Source organism: Thermobia domestica, chromosome 9, assembly GCF_964235325.1.
Source record: "Thermobia domestica chromosome 9, izTheDome1.hap1.1, whole genome shotgun sequence".
Lineage (NCBI taxonomy): Eukaryota > Metazoa > Arthropoda > Insecta > Zygentoma > Lepismatidae > Thermobia > Thermobia domestica.
In genome coordinates, this window is record NC_137462.1 from 193297993 (window position 1) to 193315674 (window position 17682).

Consider the following 17682-nt stretch of genomic DNA (forward strand, 5'->3'; position numbering starts at 1 on the left):
GAAGCTCAAGGAGTTGTCACCATTGGCTAGCATCCCATGAACCGGTCACGAAACAGCCGAAACCAGTAGTGCACCAGAAGAAGCTCCTTCTGTGTGCTTGGTGGACTGCTTGCGGCATCGTGCATCGGGTACTGTTACCAGGTGGCCAGAGCATCAATGCAACTGTGTACTGTCAGCAGATGAACCGTGTTTAAGAAAAACTCAAAACTCTGGAGCCAGCACTTCTGAATCGCAAAGGTGTCCTCCTGCTACAGAACAACGCTAAGTCTCATGTGACTAGAATGACCCGGGACACCATTCTACGCCTTGGATGAGAAACACTATTGCATTCGCCATACTTCCCGGACATTGCAGCGTTTGATTATCACCTATTCCGTTTCTTGAACAATCAGATTAGAGGACTCCAGTTCAAATCCCTAGTAGAGGTGCAAAATGTCCTTGATATCTTCTTCGCTTCACGGTCCACCAAGTTCTACCGCGATGAAATCCGTGGCCTTTCAGAACGTTTGCAGAAAGTCGAGGATGCTGATGGGGAGTTTTTTTTTATATATATATCTTTTAGGTACGTCTTAGGTGACATATCGATGTTCGAACGTGGTGGGTGAAACTTTCGTGGTAACCTTTATAAAATATTGCTGAAGTATATGCTAGTATCTTTTATAACTAATAATGTTCTATCTGTAACATTTTAAATTCCTATAATGTAGGGTCGTAAATATTATGAATATTGACGTTTTCCAAGTTTGAGAATTTCACTCTGCTGATTTATCCATATTGTGACATCCATTCAGAATTGTCAAAATTTCCTTGGCGCATTATTAGTAAAATAGATCTAGTCAAATCTCCTTCCTATTGCTCTAGCGACTAGTGCCTCTGATGCAGGGTTTACGGGTTCGATTTCCGGTGGGAAAGGATTGAAATTTGAACGCATTATGGCTGTTTGGGTATCATTTTATACTGTAGATCCACGTCTCATACAGCATTAATGCGCAAAAGAAATTCTAACAAGCAAACAAACAAATCCTTTAAATACTCCAATGATAAACTTCATGATACGTAAATACAGATTACTGGAGAACTTATAAATTTGGCAATGTGAGCTGTGAAGAGGGACTACAACTTATAAAGTTTTTGTACACTTATTGCGATACAGAATTACACAGACGCCTGACTTCTAAATTATCAATCAATAGACTTTAAGTTTTAAGAAATAAACATCTGAGGCCTGCTTCATACTTACTTACTTGGTCGGTCTTCTTCTACCATTAGGTGTAGAGGTTTTACATAAAGCTTTCCATTTGGAGCGATCTTTGGCAAGGATTTTTGCTTCATTTATCCCAAATTCTCTTTCCTTCAGAAATTTTCTACCATTTCTTCCCATGTTTGCCTGGGTCTTTCTTTCGGTCTCCTTCCCTCTGGTCTAGCCTGCCACACCTTTTTTTAGTACCCTCTCTTCTCCCATACGGTAAACATGTCCGAACCATCGTAGTTGTGTCGTTTCTATTTGGTGTTTTAAAGACTCTATTTTTAGTCCCGTTCTGATAGTTTGATTTCTCACCCTGTCTCTCTTTGTTTTTCCCTCTATTTTCCTTAAACATTTCATTTCACTTCCCTGTAACTTACTGTGATGTTTGGTTTTCAGCGGCCATGATTCACATCCATATGTTAATGTTGGTATGTACGTTGTTTTGTATACAGTTAACTTTGTTGACTTCGATATCTCTTTTCTATTTATAAAGTTTCTGTTTAGGGCATGGTATAGTCTTCCTGTTGCTGCAATTCTATTCTTTATTTCTTCATCTATGTTTCCATCATTCCTAATTACGGCTCCTAAATATTTGAAATGCGTTACTTGTTCTAAGTCTTCACCTGCCAACTTTAGTGTGTCGTTTTGTGTTTCTCTACTTATTACCATGGTTTTTGTTTTGTTTACGCTAATTTGTATACTCCTTTTTTCAAGTTCATTCTTGTAAATCCTTTACCGTTTTAGCTACTAGGACCAAATCGTCTGCAAATACCAGTTCTGATAACTGTATCTGTTTCATGCGCCAGTTTCCTACAATAAGAGATTTTGTCTTTTCCTTTGTTGTTTTCATAATATCGTCCATTAGAATTATAAATAGCAGAGGGCTCAGTATACAGTCTTGTCTTACTCCTGTTGTTGTATAGAACTCGTCGCTTCTGGTGTTGCATGTTCGTACATAATTTTTGCAGTTCCTGTAAAAACTTTGTATTGCATATATTAGGTTTTCTTTAGCTTTTCTTTTCCGAAGAACTTCCCATATTGCATTCCAAGGTACTCTGTCGAAAGCTTTTTCCAGATCGATGAAACATAAATGCACCGTTTTATTGTATTCGATAGTCTTCTCCTATATCTGTCTCAAAGTAAATATTGTATCTTGGGTGCTGCGATTTGACCTGAAGCCACACTGGTTTTCTTCTAGTTGATCTTCGACTTCTTGTCTCAGTCTCTTTTCCAAGATTCTTGCATATATTTTTCCTGGTACACTCAGTAGTGATATACCTCTGTGGTTATTGCAAAGTCTGTTGTCTTCTTTCTTATAGATAGGGATGATAACAGCAATTCTCCAATCCCTGGGAGTTTTTTGTATTTCCAAGCTAGTTGGATTGTATGTAATAGTAGTTGGTTTATTGCTTCTCCCATGTATTTGATCATTCCTGGTGTTATCTTGTCATGTCCTGCTGCTTTCCCAATTTTTAACTTCTTTATGGCTTGTTGCAGTTCTTGTTCCGTAATCGTGTCTTCATCGTTTTCCGGTTCCAAATTTGAATTCTGTGTTTCTGAGTCTTCCTCACTGCATGGGTCTGAGTTATTTCCTTCTAATAATTCGGTGAAATATTACTTACATCTGTTCATAATATCTACTTCCTGTGTTAGTAGTTTACCGTCTTTATCTTTGATAAATTTTATTGGGAATTCTTTGTCCTTTCTCAGGCTCTTTGGTGTTTTGTAAAACAATTTTGTATTTTCTTTGCTGTTGGTTTCCATGATGTTGCCGAATTCTTCCCATGATTTTTTTTTTTTTTTTTTTTTTGCTGCCTGTACTTAATTTTTTGTTTGTTGTCTTTGGAGTTTGTAATGTTGATAGTCTTCATCTTTTTTCGTCGTCAGGTATTTTTGCCATGCCTCTTTTCTTCAGTACTTGCACTTTGACTTCTGCGTTCCACCATGGAGTTCTTTTTTTCTGTATTCCTGTTTTGTGTTTACCGCATACATCTTCTGCCGGGTTCAATACTACTTGTATGAAATTTTTCCAGCTTTCTTCTAAACTGTTTGTTTTCTTCCTTTCCTCATCCATTGCTTCTATCTCTTCCTGGATCTTCTTAAATTTTTCTTGAAGGTCTTTCTCTTTCAGCTTATAGCTTTTGTAGGTTTGCATTATAGTCCTTTTCTTTGTTCTCTTTTCATTTTTTGTGGTTTCCGTTACCATTTCCATTGTAAGTTGATAATGGTCGCTGCCAATTTCGGGACCTCTTCTTACTCGGGCGTCTCTAACATATTTCATTTTATCTTCATTTACAATTATATAATCGATTATTGACTTTTCGTTTCTGGAAGGTTCGACTCTTGTATACATATGCATTTTCCTGTGCGGAAATTTTGTGTTCGTGATGAGTAGATTGTTTGCTATGCATATATTTAGCAGCCTTTTTCCATTATCAGAACGGATTTCTTCCCCGTGTTTACCAATAACTTTTCCAACTTCTTCTATGTTATTTCCCATTCTAGCATTTAGGTCTCCCAAAAGGATAGTGCTTCCCGTTGTGTTGTCGTCTATCGTGTTCTGCAATTCTTCATAGAATTTTTGTTTCTTTTCGGTCACTTCATCTCCATTTCGTCAGTATGCTATTACCATGTCTGTTCTACTATTCCCTTCTTTTACGCTAACAACCATAGTTATTTCGTTTATAGTTTTCCAATCTAGAAGATCCTTTATATTTTCCTGATGTATTACACAACCAATTCCTGCTCTTTCTTTCTCATTCATTGGTACTCCACTGTAAAGCAGCATAAATCCATCTTCCAGTATTTCGCAGCCCATCCCTTTCTTTTTAGTTTCCGTTATAGCCAGATACTTTACTTTTGTCTTTTTCATTTCACCTACGAGCTCTACTTCTTTTCCATTCAGACCTCGTCTATTTCAAGTTCCTTACGTCGTAGTCCGTTTTCCTCACCAGTTTGTCATTAGTTCTCTCCGTTCGGCTCTTGCTCTATGTCTGCTTTTAACGTACTACTTTCTTTTCCGGTGCAGGGTTGTTGGCCCTACGCCCAACCCCCAATCTGGAGAACGAGATAATTTTCTGTCAGGGTTTTCTTCCCTTAGCCTTTGTAGATGCATCCACTCTTCTGCAAGGCAGCAGCAGCTGATTGTGGTCCGCTCCGAGAAATTCCCGGTACCCATCATATCGGATGGGCGTTCCCCGATCCGCCACCTGGGAGGTGCCTGGTGGGAGTTCAGCATCTCCCGCAGGAGGACCGCTTCATAAAACTGGAAAATGTCTACAAGTGTTTTTTACATGTCTTAAAATACAACAGTAACGCATAAATACCATAATAATACCTAATTTTTAAAAAATACAAACAATTGTAGTATAAATACTCATTTTATGTGTTCTACAAGCATATTACAAGTCTAGTACTTTTTGTGAAACGAACCCCAAGTCTGAAATCTGATTATTATACATATACCTAGCCAGGGGGTCATTTCAGGGGGAAGATCTTTTATATATATATATATATATATATATCGAGAGAGAGAAAGAGAGGATAAATAGATGTACATCCACCAGCAAAAGTGTCTCCCACCTGAGTGCTCTACTTTTATTACTCGAGGTCCAGATCATTTGCAGTTTGTAAAACGCCTGGATAGATGCAACCCACATAACACGTAACTTTTCTTGTGAGTAGATGACGCCTCCATTCTAAGATGAATATGGTTCAGAGCGAATTCTCCAATGAACACCATATATTAATCTGAATATTACTGTATGTGTAATGTATTATTTCAGTATATTGTATGCTCAAATAAGTAAAAGCACTGACCACACATGAATCAGAAAATGCTTGAAAGTAGACAAAATTATCAAACCTAGAACAACTACTGGTAAATCATTGTTTCCACTGACATAACTTCTCCGATTCTCCTCATTCCAACATCCTTTTCTTTTTGGAGAGGAGAAGATCTTGCTTGTCACACTGAGTATGTATTGAAATTGAAATTGAAACATTTGAAAAAGTTTGAACCTGGAGAGAATTTGAATCCGGGTCCGTCGAATAGAAGTTTAATGCGCAAACCACTTACCTATCCTACCACTTCATCTCGCATCCAAACTATTGCCTAGTTAAAATCGTTTCATGAAAGTCTATACACAAGATACTAATGATCGTATAAGGAGACGTTGCTTATGTTACTGTAACAATGACTTACTCGAGATTTCCTTCTTTAGCTCAAATATAAGTAACGTAGACGTTCCTCAATGAGGAAAATATCACGAATTCTTTAAATTGAGGCTACGTCATCGTTTTTTTTTTTAGCTTTGGTCTCCATTTACATTACAATTCTTCCTCACCTTAACTTCTAATTTCCAAAGAAGAAAAGATGGCGGACATTATTTTAGCACTCTTTGAAATGTATCAACACGTGTAGAAATAGAAAAATAAATTTTTATCTCCAGTAACTATGAATTTAATTTTTATCTTCGTAGGAGGAACTTATGGAGAAGTGTGAAAGCAGGAGACTCTTAATGCAGCGACCCGGGTTCGAATTCAGTTATGGAAACTACTTTCTTCTTTATTGGAAAGTATTTTTACGTAATTGATATTTCAATTCTGTTATCACTTTATTATTATTATTATTATTATTATTATTATTATTATTATTATTATTATTATTATTATTATTATTATTATTATTATTATTATTATTATTATTATTATTATTAACGATAATTTATATTTTGTTTTATTAAAAAATAAATTATTTATCAAAAATATTTCGTGTAAACAAATTGCTCTGCCTCGACCCTCGTACACTCTTAAAAAATTATCTTATGTGCAGCCAAGTCTATTCCCCCTATACGAACTCTAATACTGTGATTCTAAGAACAGAACGAGTCTCTACATCTTAGTGTAAGAAAATGTCATGAACTGGCTGTTATGAAATACTGAAGTTGTTAAATCTTACGATCTAAGATAACGAAGCCACATACACACAAAAAATACAACAACAACTACTACTACTACTACTACTACTACTACTACTACTACTACTAATAATAATAATAATAATAATAATAATAATAATAATAATAATAATAATAATAATAATAATAATAATAATGAAAGTTCTATGCACATTACAGGGTATGTGCTACAGGGTATTTTGCTACACAGAATCCAAATTTCGAAACTCCAGGAAGATCGATCGTGTCAATTTCTTGTTATTGGCGAAAAACTTGAGTGATTTTGGACAGGGAAGATTCACGTAATGCAGCTATGCAAAAAAAAAAGAAAAAAGAAAAAGAAAAGAAAAAAGAAAGAAAGAAAAAAGAAACGAAAGTGCTGTTCAGTGGATTCCAGGGTATAGATTCAATGTATTTTGTTACACAGAATCCAAATTTCGAAACCCTAGAACGATTGGCCGTATCAATTTTGTTCTATGGGCGAAACAGCAAAATCCACCCTATCCTAAATGACATGTATCCTCCCTATTCAAAATCGCTCAAGTTTTCCGCCCATAACAAAAACTTGACACGATCGATCTTCCTGGGATTTTGAAATTTGGATTCTGTGTAACAAAATACATCGATTCCATAGCCTGGGGTCCACTAAACAGAACTTTTGTTTTCTGTATAGCTGTGTAACGTGTATCCTCTCTATCCAAATTCCCTCAAGTTTTTCGCAAATAAAAAGGAATTGACACAGTCAATCGTCCTCAGGTTTTGAAATTTGGATTCCGTGTAACATAATACTTCGAATTCATATCCTGGGGCGGCTGAACAGAACTTTATTTGTATCGCTGTTTTTCTTGTATCCTCCCTATTCAAAATCTCTGAAGTTTTCGCCAATAACAAAAAATTAACACGATCGATCTTCTTGGGGTTTCGAAATTTGGATTCTGTGTATTAAAATACATCGAATCCATACATCCATATTCTGGGGTCCGGCGCACAGCACTTTTATTTATGTGTTTGTGTATATATATATATATATATATATATATATGTGTGTGTGTGTGTGTGTGTGTGTGTGTGTGTGTGTGTGTGTGTGTGTGTGGCTGTGTAATTTATGCCCGAAATAATACATTATATACACAGCAATATTGATATTAATATATGGTATTCATTGGACAACACGATCCGAACTATAGAGATTCATCTTAGAATGGAAATCTGTTTCGTTAGTCACCTACTTTACAATTTTACCTGAATAAACACCTGGCTCAGGGTTACGAACTGCTGCCAGTGTCGAGAAAAGTTTCGTGTAAGTTGGGTTGCATCTGTCCAGGCATTCTCACAATTGCAAATGATCTGGACCCCAAGTAATGGAATTAGAGCACTCAGGGGGGGAGATACTTTTGCTGGTGGCTGTACATCTCCACTAGTCTAGTGTGTACCTTAGCGCGCGAGAACATTGAACATGCTACAATGGGTTAGATCGTTTGTGCCTATAGCTTTTATATGTACTCTTGGCATTGTCTAAACTGCTGTTTAGATACAGTAAATATTTAAAGAAAACACTTACATTATTCATATTATTGTAAACTTCCTCTTCTTTTACTATTTCTTGAGAAATAATTTTAAAAAGTTCATTTGCACTCTGATCTTTTGGTGCTGCAAATTTTCAAATCATTTTAAAGCTATATCCCTGTGTTAGCTATATATTCATTAAAGTATATTATATCACCCATGATTCAAATTGTGAAGCACAAACGAAAAAACACACAGATGAATGCTTATACTTACTAAATACTTCAATAGTAGTCATTGATACATTGATGATTTTTCTGCAATATCTTAAAATCAGTCATTTAAACAACAAACAAGTTAACAATTAACATCCATCTCTATTCAGTCCCAAACATGTTTCCCCATATGATATCTTTCTAATAATGTTACCCATCTCTAATATATAACATAAGGTTTTAATTATGAAACAATGGAATAAGAAAGTTATGCAATATAATTGAAAATAAGAAAAATAATACGAAAAAAGAAAGATGCCAAACAAATTTCTGGAAACACCTCTGTACTTTTTCCGCTTGCTTGTATTGTTGTAAAAAGAACTTTGAATTCTTTCAATTCAATGGGCAGACAGAAATTTGAATATGAATTCTGGGATTTTGTTCGAGGTACTGGGATCTGTGAGTGTAAAGAATATGATATGTATCCAGTGGTGCTATTCAGCCGGTTTACCAGAACCGGTTGTTAAAATATTTTGAGTCCGCAGAACCGTTTGTTATACCAAGACATACACACACACATAGGCATGATCTAGGCAAGAGTGATATATTGATTAAAAAACAAAATCTTAGTGGGATGGTTTTATCAGATAATACCGTAGTTGTAGAAATAGTATTGATGTTAATATGCAGAAATCAAAGCATTAGCTTGGTAAGATATTCCTTCTTAATTGTTTGTTGAGCTTAAGTAAAAGCTAAACAAGTACTGCAACCCTTTGGATCTTTATTGACTTCTCCAATCAGACATTTCAGTTTGCTTACCTTAAGTTATGCTAAACAAGTACTGTAACCCTTTGGATTCTTATTGGCATTTCCTCCAATCAGACTTAGATACTTTAGTTGAAGCATTTATTGTTACACCTTTGAGTTACATATGATCAAGAAACTCTGTCTATTTTGAAGAATTTAGGTTTAAATATTTATTTATAAAATAGAAATAAAATTGTTAGAATGATTTTTGAAAATCTGCAATTTTCAACTGTACTCCTCCGGTAACCTACATTTATTTTTGGAAGTAGAAAATTCTAGAAGACACCCTATTAAACAGTATAAGAGAGAGAGAGAGATAACACCACTGAGGATGCATATGTGTGTGACTCAGGGGGCAATTTCCCCCTCCTGCCTCCCTAAACGACGAACCTGTATCTAGCATTGTCCAAGATACGAGAAAGAATTTCCGTGACGAGACACGGGAGCAAACGGAGTTCTTTCAATAGAAATAGATACACTTTTCGAGGTGAGTCAACATGTTCACATCTTTTCGAGTCTAAACAGTCTGAGCTCTTGTACTGCACACAACTCTAATGATTAATATCTAGCTAAGTTATAATTACTATAGGTATTCCATCAGAAAAGATTGAGGTTCGGACTTAACCCACTGTTAATAACGAGACTAAAGTTTTGTTGAATCATATAAGGATTTGAACGAAATCTGTAGTTTAACGTTCCACTGATATACTGTTTCAGGCTAAAGAGAATAGGTATTAAAACCATTGTGCCCATGTTCTTCAGAGTCAGTGACAAACCCCTGCAAATCAACCTGACACTGTTCCCGGAAAAGCAATACGTGCTTACAAACACTTTCAATAGTTCAATAGTCCCCTACCTCACTAATCATTATTCAGTTTTGATTACAATATTAGTATATACATTACTTGTTTGTTGTACACATTTTAGTTGCCAATTGTCTTAAAAGTTACATTATTATTATCTCCTCCGAAAATTTCAACAACAGATTTTGCGTTTTGTCCCATCCACTTTTATGAGCACTCCTGAATATTACTATTCTGGATAAATTACTAGGATGAGCATATGAAAGGAAATTACAGTTTTCTGATAAACACATCGAAACGCTGTTGTTCACCACAAACTCACTTCAAATGGGATGAAACCAGTGTTCGTGGTTTGACGGAAATTTCCCTAATTTGGGGAAACTTGGTAGGTAAAGTTTGCAAAATGGAGAAAGGGAAATTTTCAATAAAACATGAAAATCTAGGATAATTCTGGCGCTGACTGACTGGCCAATATAAATGCTTAAAGTTGTCTTTGTTTTTCACAAATAAAACAATAAAATAGTAATAGTGTATGTGTGTGCGTTCAAAGTAGATTTGGTATTTTCTTGTTTTAAAAAATAGAAACAGAAAGCAAATGAATAAAACAAATGTGGTTGGCACTTTCTTTAATATGGCTAAATTAATCTTATTACATAACTTCTGTCATAGGAATCGCACCTCAACAAACTAGGGAAAATTTGATAAGAAAAGGGAAAATTTTGCATCAGTTAAGGGAATTATTAAGGAAACCTACGAACACTGGATGGAACCAGATATTTCTAGCACCAGACATGAACACTCTTACCACTGACTGAGTTTTCGTGTCTCCTATATGAGTGGGGTTGAGGAGGGAATATTGACTCAATGATACAACTGTGATGTGGTCGAGCGGTTTGAGGCAAGACCTATCGGGGGTTCAAGTCCCTCTGAAGAGTTTGAACATTTTAACTATTCTCAAAGTTCGTGTGTTTATGTCGCCATCGTATTGAATTTAGAAGAAAAATCGTTTAAGATTAAGTAGAAAATCATGGAGACAAGTGTCCCGGTTGGCGAGAACTTTTAAGAAAAAAGTGGTAAAGCGTTCTTCTCTGAGCGAAAGGTCCCTGGTTCGATTCTAGGCCACATTTGTTCTTGATAAACAACATAGTGTCGGTGGGCTTGATCGAGGTACTCTCGTTTCCTCACACATACTCATTACACTATTTTTCATTAATCGTTCGTCTCCTTTAGCCTGCACAGAATATCTAGGTGTTGTTTTTGACGAAAAACCTTCCTTTGTGGATCACATCATATCGACCGCATCTACAGTTATGAAACTACTTGGTCTACTTTTTAGATTTCCTGAAATACAAGGTTTCCCTGCTCTTACGATGTTTTGTAAGACTTTCATCTCCTCGATCACTGAATACTGTTCACTTGTATGGAATATGGCAGTATCTACTAATCTATCTCACATTGACTCGGTCTTAAACTTTTTTCTTGCCAAAGTTAGATTTAGAATTCCCAAATTACATGATCACTTGAGGCAGGAACTAATTATTATTTAATGAACTTATGTACCCCCTGACAAACGACGCTGTGGTGCTGTTTTACTCTACCTATATAAGATTATCAATGATAAAATTGATTTTTAGTTCTTACTATCGCAGATCAACATCCATGTTTCTCCACGGTGAGTTAGCTCTTATAATTTGGTAACTTACGAGATCCAGCTCGATAATCAATCATTAAACGCTTCTTGTTTTACACACACTTTCAGCATGATTACAATACACTTTCAGCAGGATTTTTTTTATTAACACTTTTACTTCTGAACGAAACTTCAGAACTCAACTGAAGAGAAAATTATAATTTGAGAGGTATACTTTCTTTTTTCTTTTTTTTTTCTTCTGGATGCAGTTAGCTAAGGATAGAAGTTAGTGGAGAGCTTTTGTGAACGCGGCATAGATCCTCCGGGTTCCATAGGCCATAGTTGGTTAGTTAGTTAGTTAGTTTATGTTGTTCAATTTCTGCCAAATGGTCTTGTGTTGTATGAAACTTAGTGAATAAATAAAATAAAATAAAATATCATAGGATGTTAAATTAAGTATAGACTATTATTTCATATAAGAGTTGAGACCAAATGGAATTTAAGTATTCATCACCTTGTGTGAGGTTGTATGTTTTGTGGATTATATCCATCTCTACGTATTAATTATTCCTCATTTCTTTGGGTGCAAGACCTTAAAGAAAAAATAGTCACATTCCTCTATCCCTTTTAAAGGATATGTGCTATTAACAACTAGTAAGATTTTTATTTTGACAAAAAAAAAATAATAAAAAGTAAAATAGCATGATCTCTTCATCAAGAAGCGCTTTCCCTTTATAGTACCTAAAAAAAATTAGAACTACTTCATTTTTAAAAAGACAAGTAAATACCTTTTGTTTACTACATGACTTAGGAGCAGTAGCGCCTCAGGACTTAATAAGAAGACTGATTTTATGGGCATGTACTTACGTGTTCAATTGCACTTGTGATGTTTTTTTCTGTATTTCTTTTATTATAAAATTCGTCTCGAAACAGGAATCCTTTTTTGTGCGTTGTATTTCATTCACTCCTCCTCTCCTCTTTATCATCATGTTCTCTAAGTACTGTGAATTTCTTGAAACATAACTATGCAGAGATGATCATCCCCTGTAATTTACTATACTTCATACACATCCCGTCACCTCTCTTTCTGTGCTGGAATTTAACAGTAGTTGCTTATTTCTTCTTATACTGTGTATAGAAAAGATCTTCATTTTCAAGTTGCCACTTCATGTGGTTAAAAAGCAACTAAGGTGTAGATAATGCGAGTTGGCACGCATGCTGCATAACATATGCAAACTCACACTTTCTCGTAAGTTAATAGATACACCGTTTGCAGTGATGGCAGGGAACTGTGATTAAATATGTAAATTGTTTTGCAAAAGTATATAATTTTATTTTTTCATTATCCTTGATCAAGGACGAAATAACCAAGAATTAAAACAAATATGTTTAATTAATTTTCAAATCATCGGTTATTTAATATTTAAGAATAATTTATAGAATGGTTTTAGATAGGCCCATAACCACAACATTAAGACAAGTAGGTTAAAGATAATTTTCGGAGAGAACTAACTTGAGTTTACTTTACTTTCTCTTCATCTTATTTTGTTCTTCTTGCTCTTCTTTTGAACATACGCGATTTATTTAAAGAAACAACTGAGAATTTCACGAATAAAATGGATCGCAAGAAGGCTTTGCTCCCTGATCATTCCCTAGCTACATGATTGGTTTTAGAAGTCCCTTGTCTCTTTCTATTCTATATTTTTTTTTCCTGGATATGTAAAATCATCTTAGCGTTCATTTTTCTAGACAGTACTGCAGATTTGACAGGTGTTCACAAATTGATATATGATGAGTTTAACTCAAGAATCTACAATGAAAGATCGAAGTGACGCAGTAATAGAGCGTTTACCTCTGGTGTGTGAAGTCGTTGGATCGATCCCAGCATGCGGCAAGTGAGCTTTATGGTGGACAAACATCGTGTGCAAGCACTGAGAAAAATACGTTATCGGGACAGCAATATATTATATAAATATTTGCGGAATACATATGTTTTCTACGGAAATCTGAAAACATGTGTTTTTACTTTCATTCGGAAAGTACGTTTATTCGGAACACTTATACGGAAAATATTATAAAATATACGTTTTCAGTTATACGTTTGCTGCAGGGAGTTACATATAGCCGTACGTTAAGTATAAAATCTACAGGATTTACGTACGTAATCTACGTTTTTACGTACGTAACTTACGTTTTTACGTATACGTTACATACGTTTTCTTCTATGTGTGGGTTTTCTCGGTGCTGTTCCATTTCTCATTATCACCGTCTCTTTCAGTCTACACTGTATAGCTGTCGGACGTAAAACGGAAAGAGTTCATTTCATTCGAAGATTCTACGAAACTTTATTATTATTATTATTATTATTATTATTATTATTATTATTATTATTATTATTATTATTATTATTATTATTATTATTATTATTATTATTATTATTGTATTTCTTAATAAAAAATTAGTTCAATTCTAAAAAACTATTAAGTTATAACGGGAAAATTTTGAGAGATGATACATACATCATTAAACTAAATAAAATTTGTTTTGAGTGGGTGTAAGTTCTCAGGTGTGGTTTTCGAGGAGAAAATCAAGTAAAACTAATTTTTTTCTAAGTCCAAAAATTGATGCTGTACGAGAACCATTCTACCTGCTGAAGTGAAACTATTAATGAATTTTTTATTTATTTATTTATTTATTGTTATAGCACTAGCTGGACGACAAGTATAGCCCAAAATTATTATTAACTCTACTTTTTAAAACTAAAATTTTATCCAAAGATGAGACTTATATCAATTGATATCAAGCTGGCTAAGCTAAATTACAGGGTGTTGGTATGAATAGCCCCCTGGGTCCCGAATCAAAGAAAAACGAATCTTATTCATCAATCCGTCTTTGCCGCCTTGCATGTATGCAACCTATATTACAATTTTGGTTGTGCGGGCTTACATAATACATAGGATACGTACTCGTAAATGGAAAAAATTGCGGTGCAACTCTTTTAAGGACATTTTTCTTCCTCTCTCTTTTTATCGAAAATATGTATTAAGACCGTGAACGACAATTGCTAATATAAAAGAATCACAACTTCCACAGCCATAAGTAACGTGGAAATTTCAAAAGAGGTAGTAAAAAAAGTAAACTTCATTTCTTTTTTTAAAAAAATGAAAATAAAAACTTCATTATAGAATAAACATTTCAATCGTAATAAAACAACTAACTTCTGCTCAAGTATGACATCTACCTTTTTTATGTAATAACATAAACCTAACTTAAAACAATATTCTAAGACATTTTTAAACCATTCCAACTCTGTTCACAAGAATTGGTGTTAAGGCCCGAATATAGACAATTGCTGGTAGCATATTTCACCTACCTTTCCAATGCATTCTGAAGTGAAAAGCATTAACTCAATCAAATTCAACAAAGGAATGTTCGAACTTTATTCAAAGAAAATTTGAATATATAATCAGAGGATTATTCGTGCAATTTTATTGTTGAAAATATTTAATTTTACTCTTTAGAAATAAGTCAATAATGGAAGAAGCAAGATAAAATAAAGATCAACGGATAGTTCTCTGATTACACAGCAACACACAAAAAATTAAAAGTTCTGTGCATTAGACGCCAGAGTATGAATTCAATGTATTTTGTTACACGGAATCCAAATTTCGAAACCCTAGGACGATTTACTGTGTCATTTTTTATGGGAGAATAATTTGAGCGATTTTAGATAGGGTGGACACACGTTTTTCGCCCATTAAAAAAATTGACACGGTAGATCGTCCCGGGGTTTGGAAATTTGGATTCCGGATTCCGTGTAATAAAATACATCGAAACAATACCCTGGAGTTCGGTGCACAGAATTTTTACTTTTTTTTTATGTGGCTGTGTTATTGATTGATTTGATTTGTTCCTGCGATATGTTATTTGACGGTATATTTGATGTTTCTCCCCGCTACACTGTTTCTCGTGTTCGAAATAACGCGTGTTGCAAAAATATAGTTCCGTAAAAGGGGTACTTTGACATGTTTTGGAAAGTTTATCGAACACAACTCTCGTATTTATTTTGTTACACCATATGTGCAGTTACACCAAATGGACCTTCGGCTACAAACCCCTACTAATAACGTTTCCTTATACTAAGTCTTACACCAAAATATTCTGACTTAAATTGGTGACTATGTAGCCCCACGATTTGGGGCTAGTTTGACACGTTACTTCTTTTCATTTTAGGTCAAATTTGGGTGGCTTTTGGGGCTTATTTAACACTTGATTTTATTTTTAAAAAACATTTTTTGTTAATGGATGATAAAGGCAGATTTTGGGGTAGTTTTGTACTTTTATTTACCCTTTCTACATTTGACAACACTTTTAACAAATTCTGAAACTAAAACTTGGCTATCAAACAAAGTGAAACAATAGAAAAATAATAAAAAAATGAAATCGAAACTATAAAATGTTTTGTAATAAGAACTGGTACAGTAATGAGTTCTATTACATATCATCTTGGTAATTTTTGCATTCATAGAACGGATCTCTGGATCCTTTGTTACATATCCCGCAGACCCACAACTTGCATGGCACAAAACAAATCCAATCTCTTCCTCGGTAATGGTCGAAATTGCACTTACAAATTGAACAAAAATTGTCGTCTATTTTCCTTTTCTTTGCCACATTGGAACACGCTGGTTCATCCAGTGGGAAGTCATGACTTAGCACTTCAAGTTCTGGAAGTTCTTCAGATTCGAGTTGATTGTTGTTCTTGTTGCTTTTCAAAGTAACTGGTGCTCCTGGTGCTACGTTCACTTTCTTTTCTATTCTGTGGCGGATTCTCTCTTGGTTGAAACCTCGTTCTTTCTTCAGAAATTCCGAAAAGCTTTCATCCAAGATCCTTTAAGATGTACCACTGTCACCGCCAGGAAGATTCTTGAGCACAGCCTGCTTATCGAAGGGATAAAGTCCAGTTGTTCTAAAAGCACTTTGGAGATTGCTTGGAACTTTAGCAGCCAAAGCATGCATGAGTCTTTTCAATATAACTTGAACTTGCTCCTTAGGTATGATTCCCTTCCGACGCGATTCCTTCCTCCATTTTTCCAAGATCTGTATCCAGTGTTTTTTGAGGGGGGCAAATAACTGAAATAGCTTCCTTCTTCCACTGCAGCTTTTACGACATTTGGGGAGAAATGAGATCCCAAGTTGTCTCCTATTACAACAACCTTTTCTTTTCCATCTTGGTGTGCTTGAATGTGAGTGAACAATATTTTGAAGAACATGGTGTTAAAGTATCACCGAAAATGTCAAAGTTCCCTCCAAAGTTTAAGTAGCCCCCCTCTACGGCTTTTTCATGCTTCCGGGTGGTCGTAACTCTAAAACTATACACTTTTCCTTACAGGTCCATATGACTTTTTTTTTTAAATCTTGATGTAAGGAATCATCTTTTACAGTTTGTTGGTATCGTTCAGTAACACCCTGTATATACATATATTATTAGCTTGGTAAGACAGACAATTAAGCAGATAGCAATAATAACAACAATAGTAATAATAATAATAAATATATCATCACAAATATTATAAATTATGAACTTTAAAGAAAAGGGGTAATATATTTCATGGGTGAGATATCAATTGATAAAGCTTCCCTCTCGGCCTGTCAACACTGCAGACATCAGTCAGAAAACTACAATAACGTGAATTAGGTTTGAACATGCAAAAGCGAGCTTCAAGTTCCAAGTACCTCATGGGCATAAATTTACGGTGAGATTTTACTTGACATGCGAAACAGTTCTGCTACTGCTACTGCATGTCATCTTTTTTTTCTTCTTTTATATTCCAATGAATTGTGAATGAATGTTACTGTGTTGTGGTATCTTTCCCCCTCTCTCATGTACGTCTCTTTTCCAAATCCTTATTGTTTCTTTCCAGAACAAAGACATGCCGCATAAACAACGTACATATCAATTTTCTGGAAGCCTTGCGTGTGCATGATGAATTGGCCACTTCGTCTTTTGAAGAAATAAAAAAAAAAAAAAAAAAAAAGACGTTGAAAATATGCACATGTAACGTATTTGTATATACACATGCACACAACACACACAGAAATACTAGGTCATATCTAAGTTGTGCTTTCTTACTTCATATTTTAAACACTCATGATTTTGTTTCTGTCCTAATTTACCCTTCCTGCACTGAGAAAAAAATTGTAGGTGGCGTACTAAAAAAGGTAGATTACATGCGTAATTCCTGTAGTTTTTGGGCTTAACTTACAGCAAACGCATAACTGAAAACTCATGTTTTATAATACTTTCCGTGTAAGTGTTCCATGTATACGTACTTTCCGTATGAAACAATATAGGTGGTCAGGATCTCACATACAAATGGACGTATATAACATATAGCTGACGAATGTAACATAAGTATACGTATGTGGTATACGGAAAACTATTAGATATCAGACATCCTGCAACGGCATGATGTAACTAACATCTAAGAGCAGTGCGTATGTAGCATATGGATAA

The 17682-nt window shown here is 34.8% G+C and overlaps 1 protein-coding gene across 1 annotated transcript; it reads right to left on the reverse strand.

Moving 5' to 3' along the window:
* Positions 1 to 3113: 3113 nt before the first annotated feature.
* LOC145661113 (uncharacterized) lies at positions 3114 to 3746 on the reverse strand. Its single transcript, XM_081726559.1, has one exon. The coding sequence runs from the start codon at positions 3744 to 3746 to the stop codon at positions 3114 to 3116; it is 633 nt and encodes a 210-aa protein (XP_081582685.1).
* Between the last annotated feature and the right edge of the window lie 13936 nt (positions 3747 to 17682).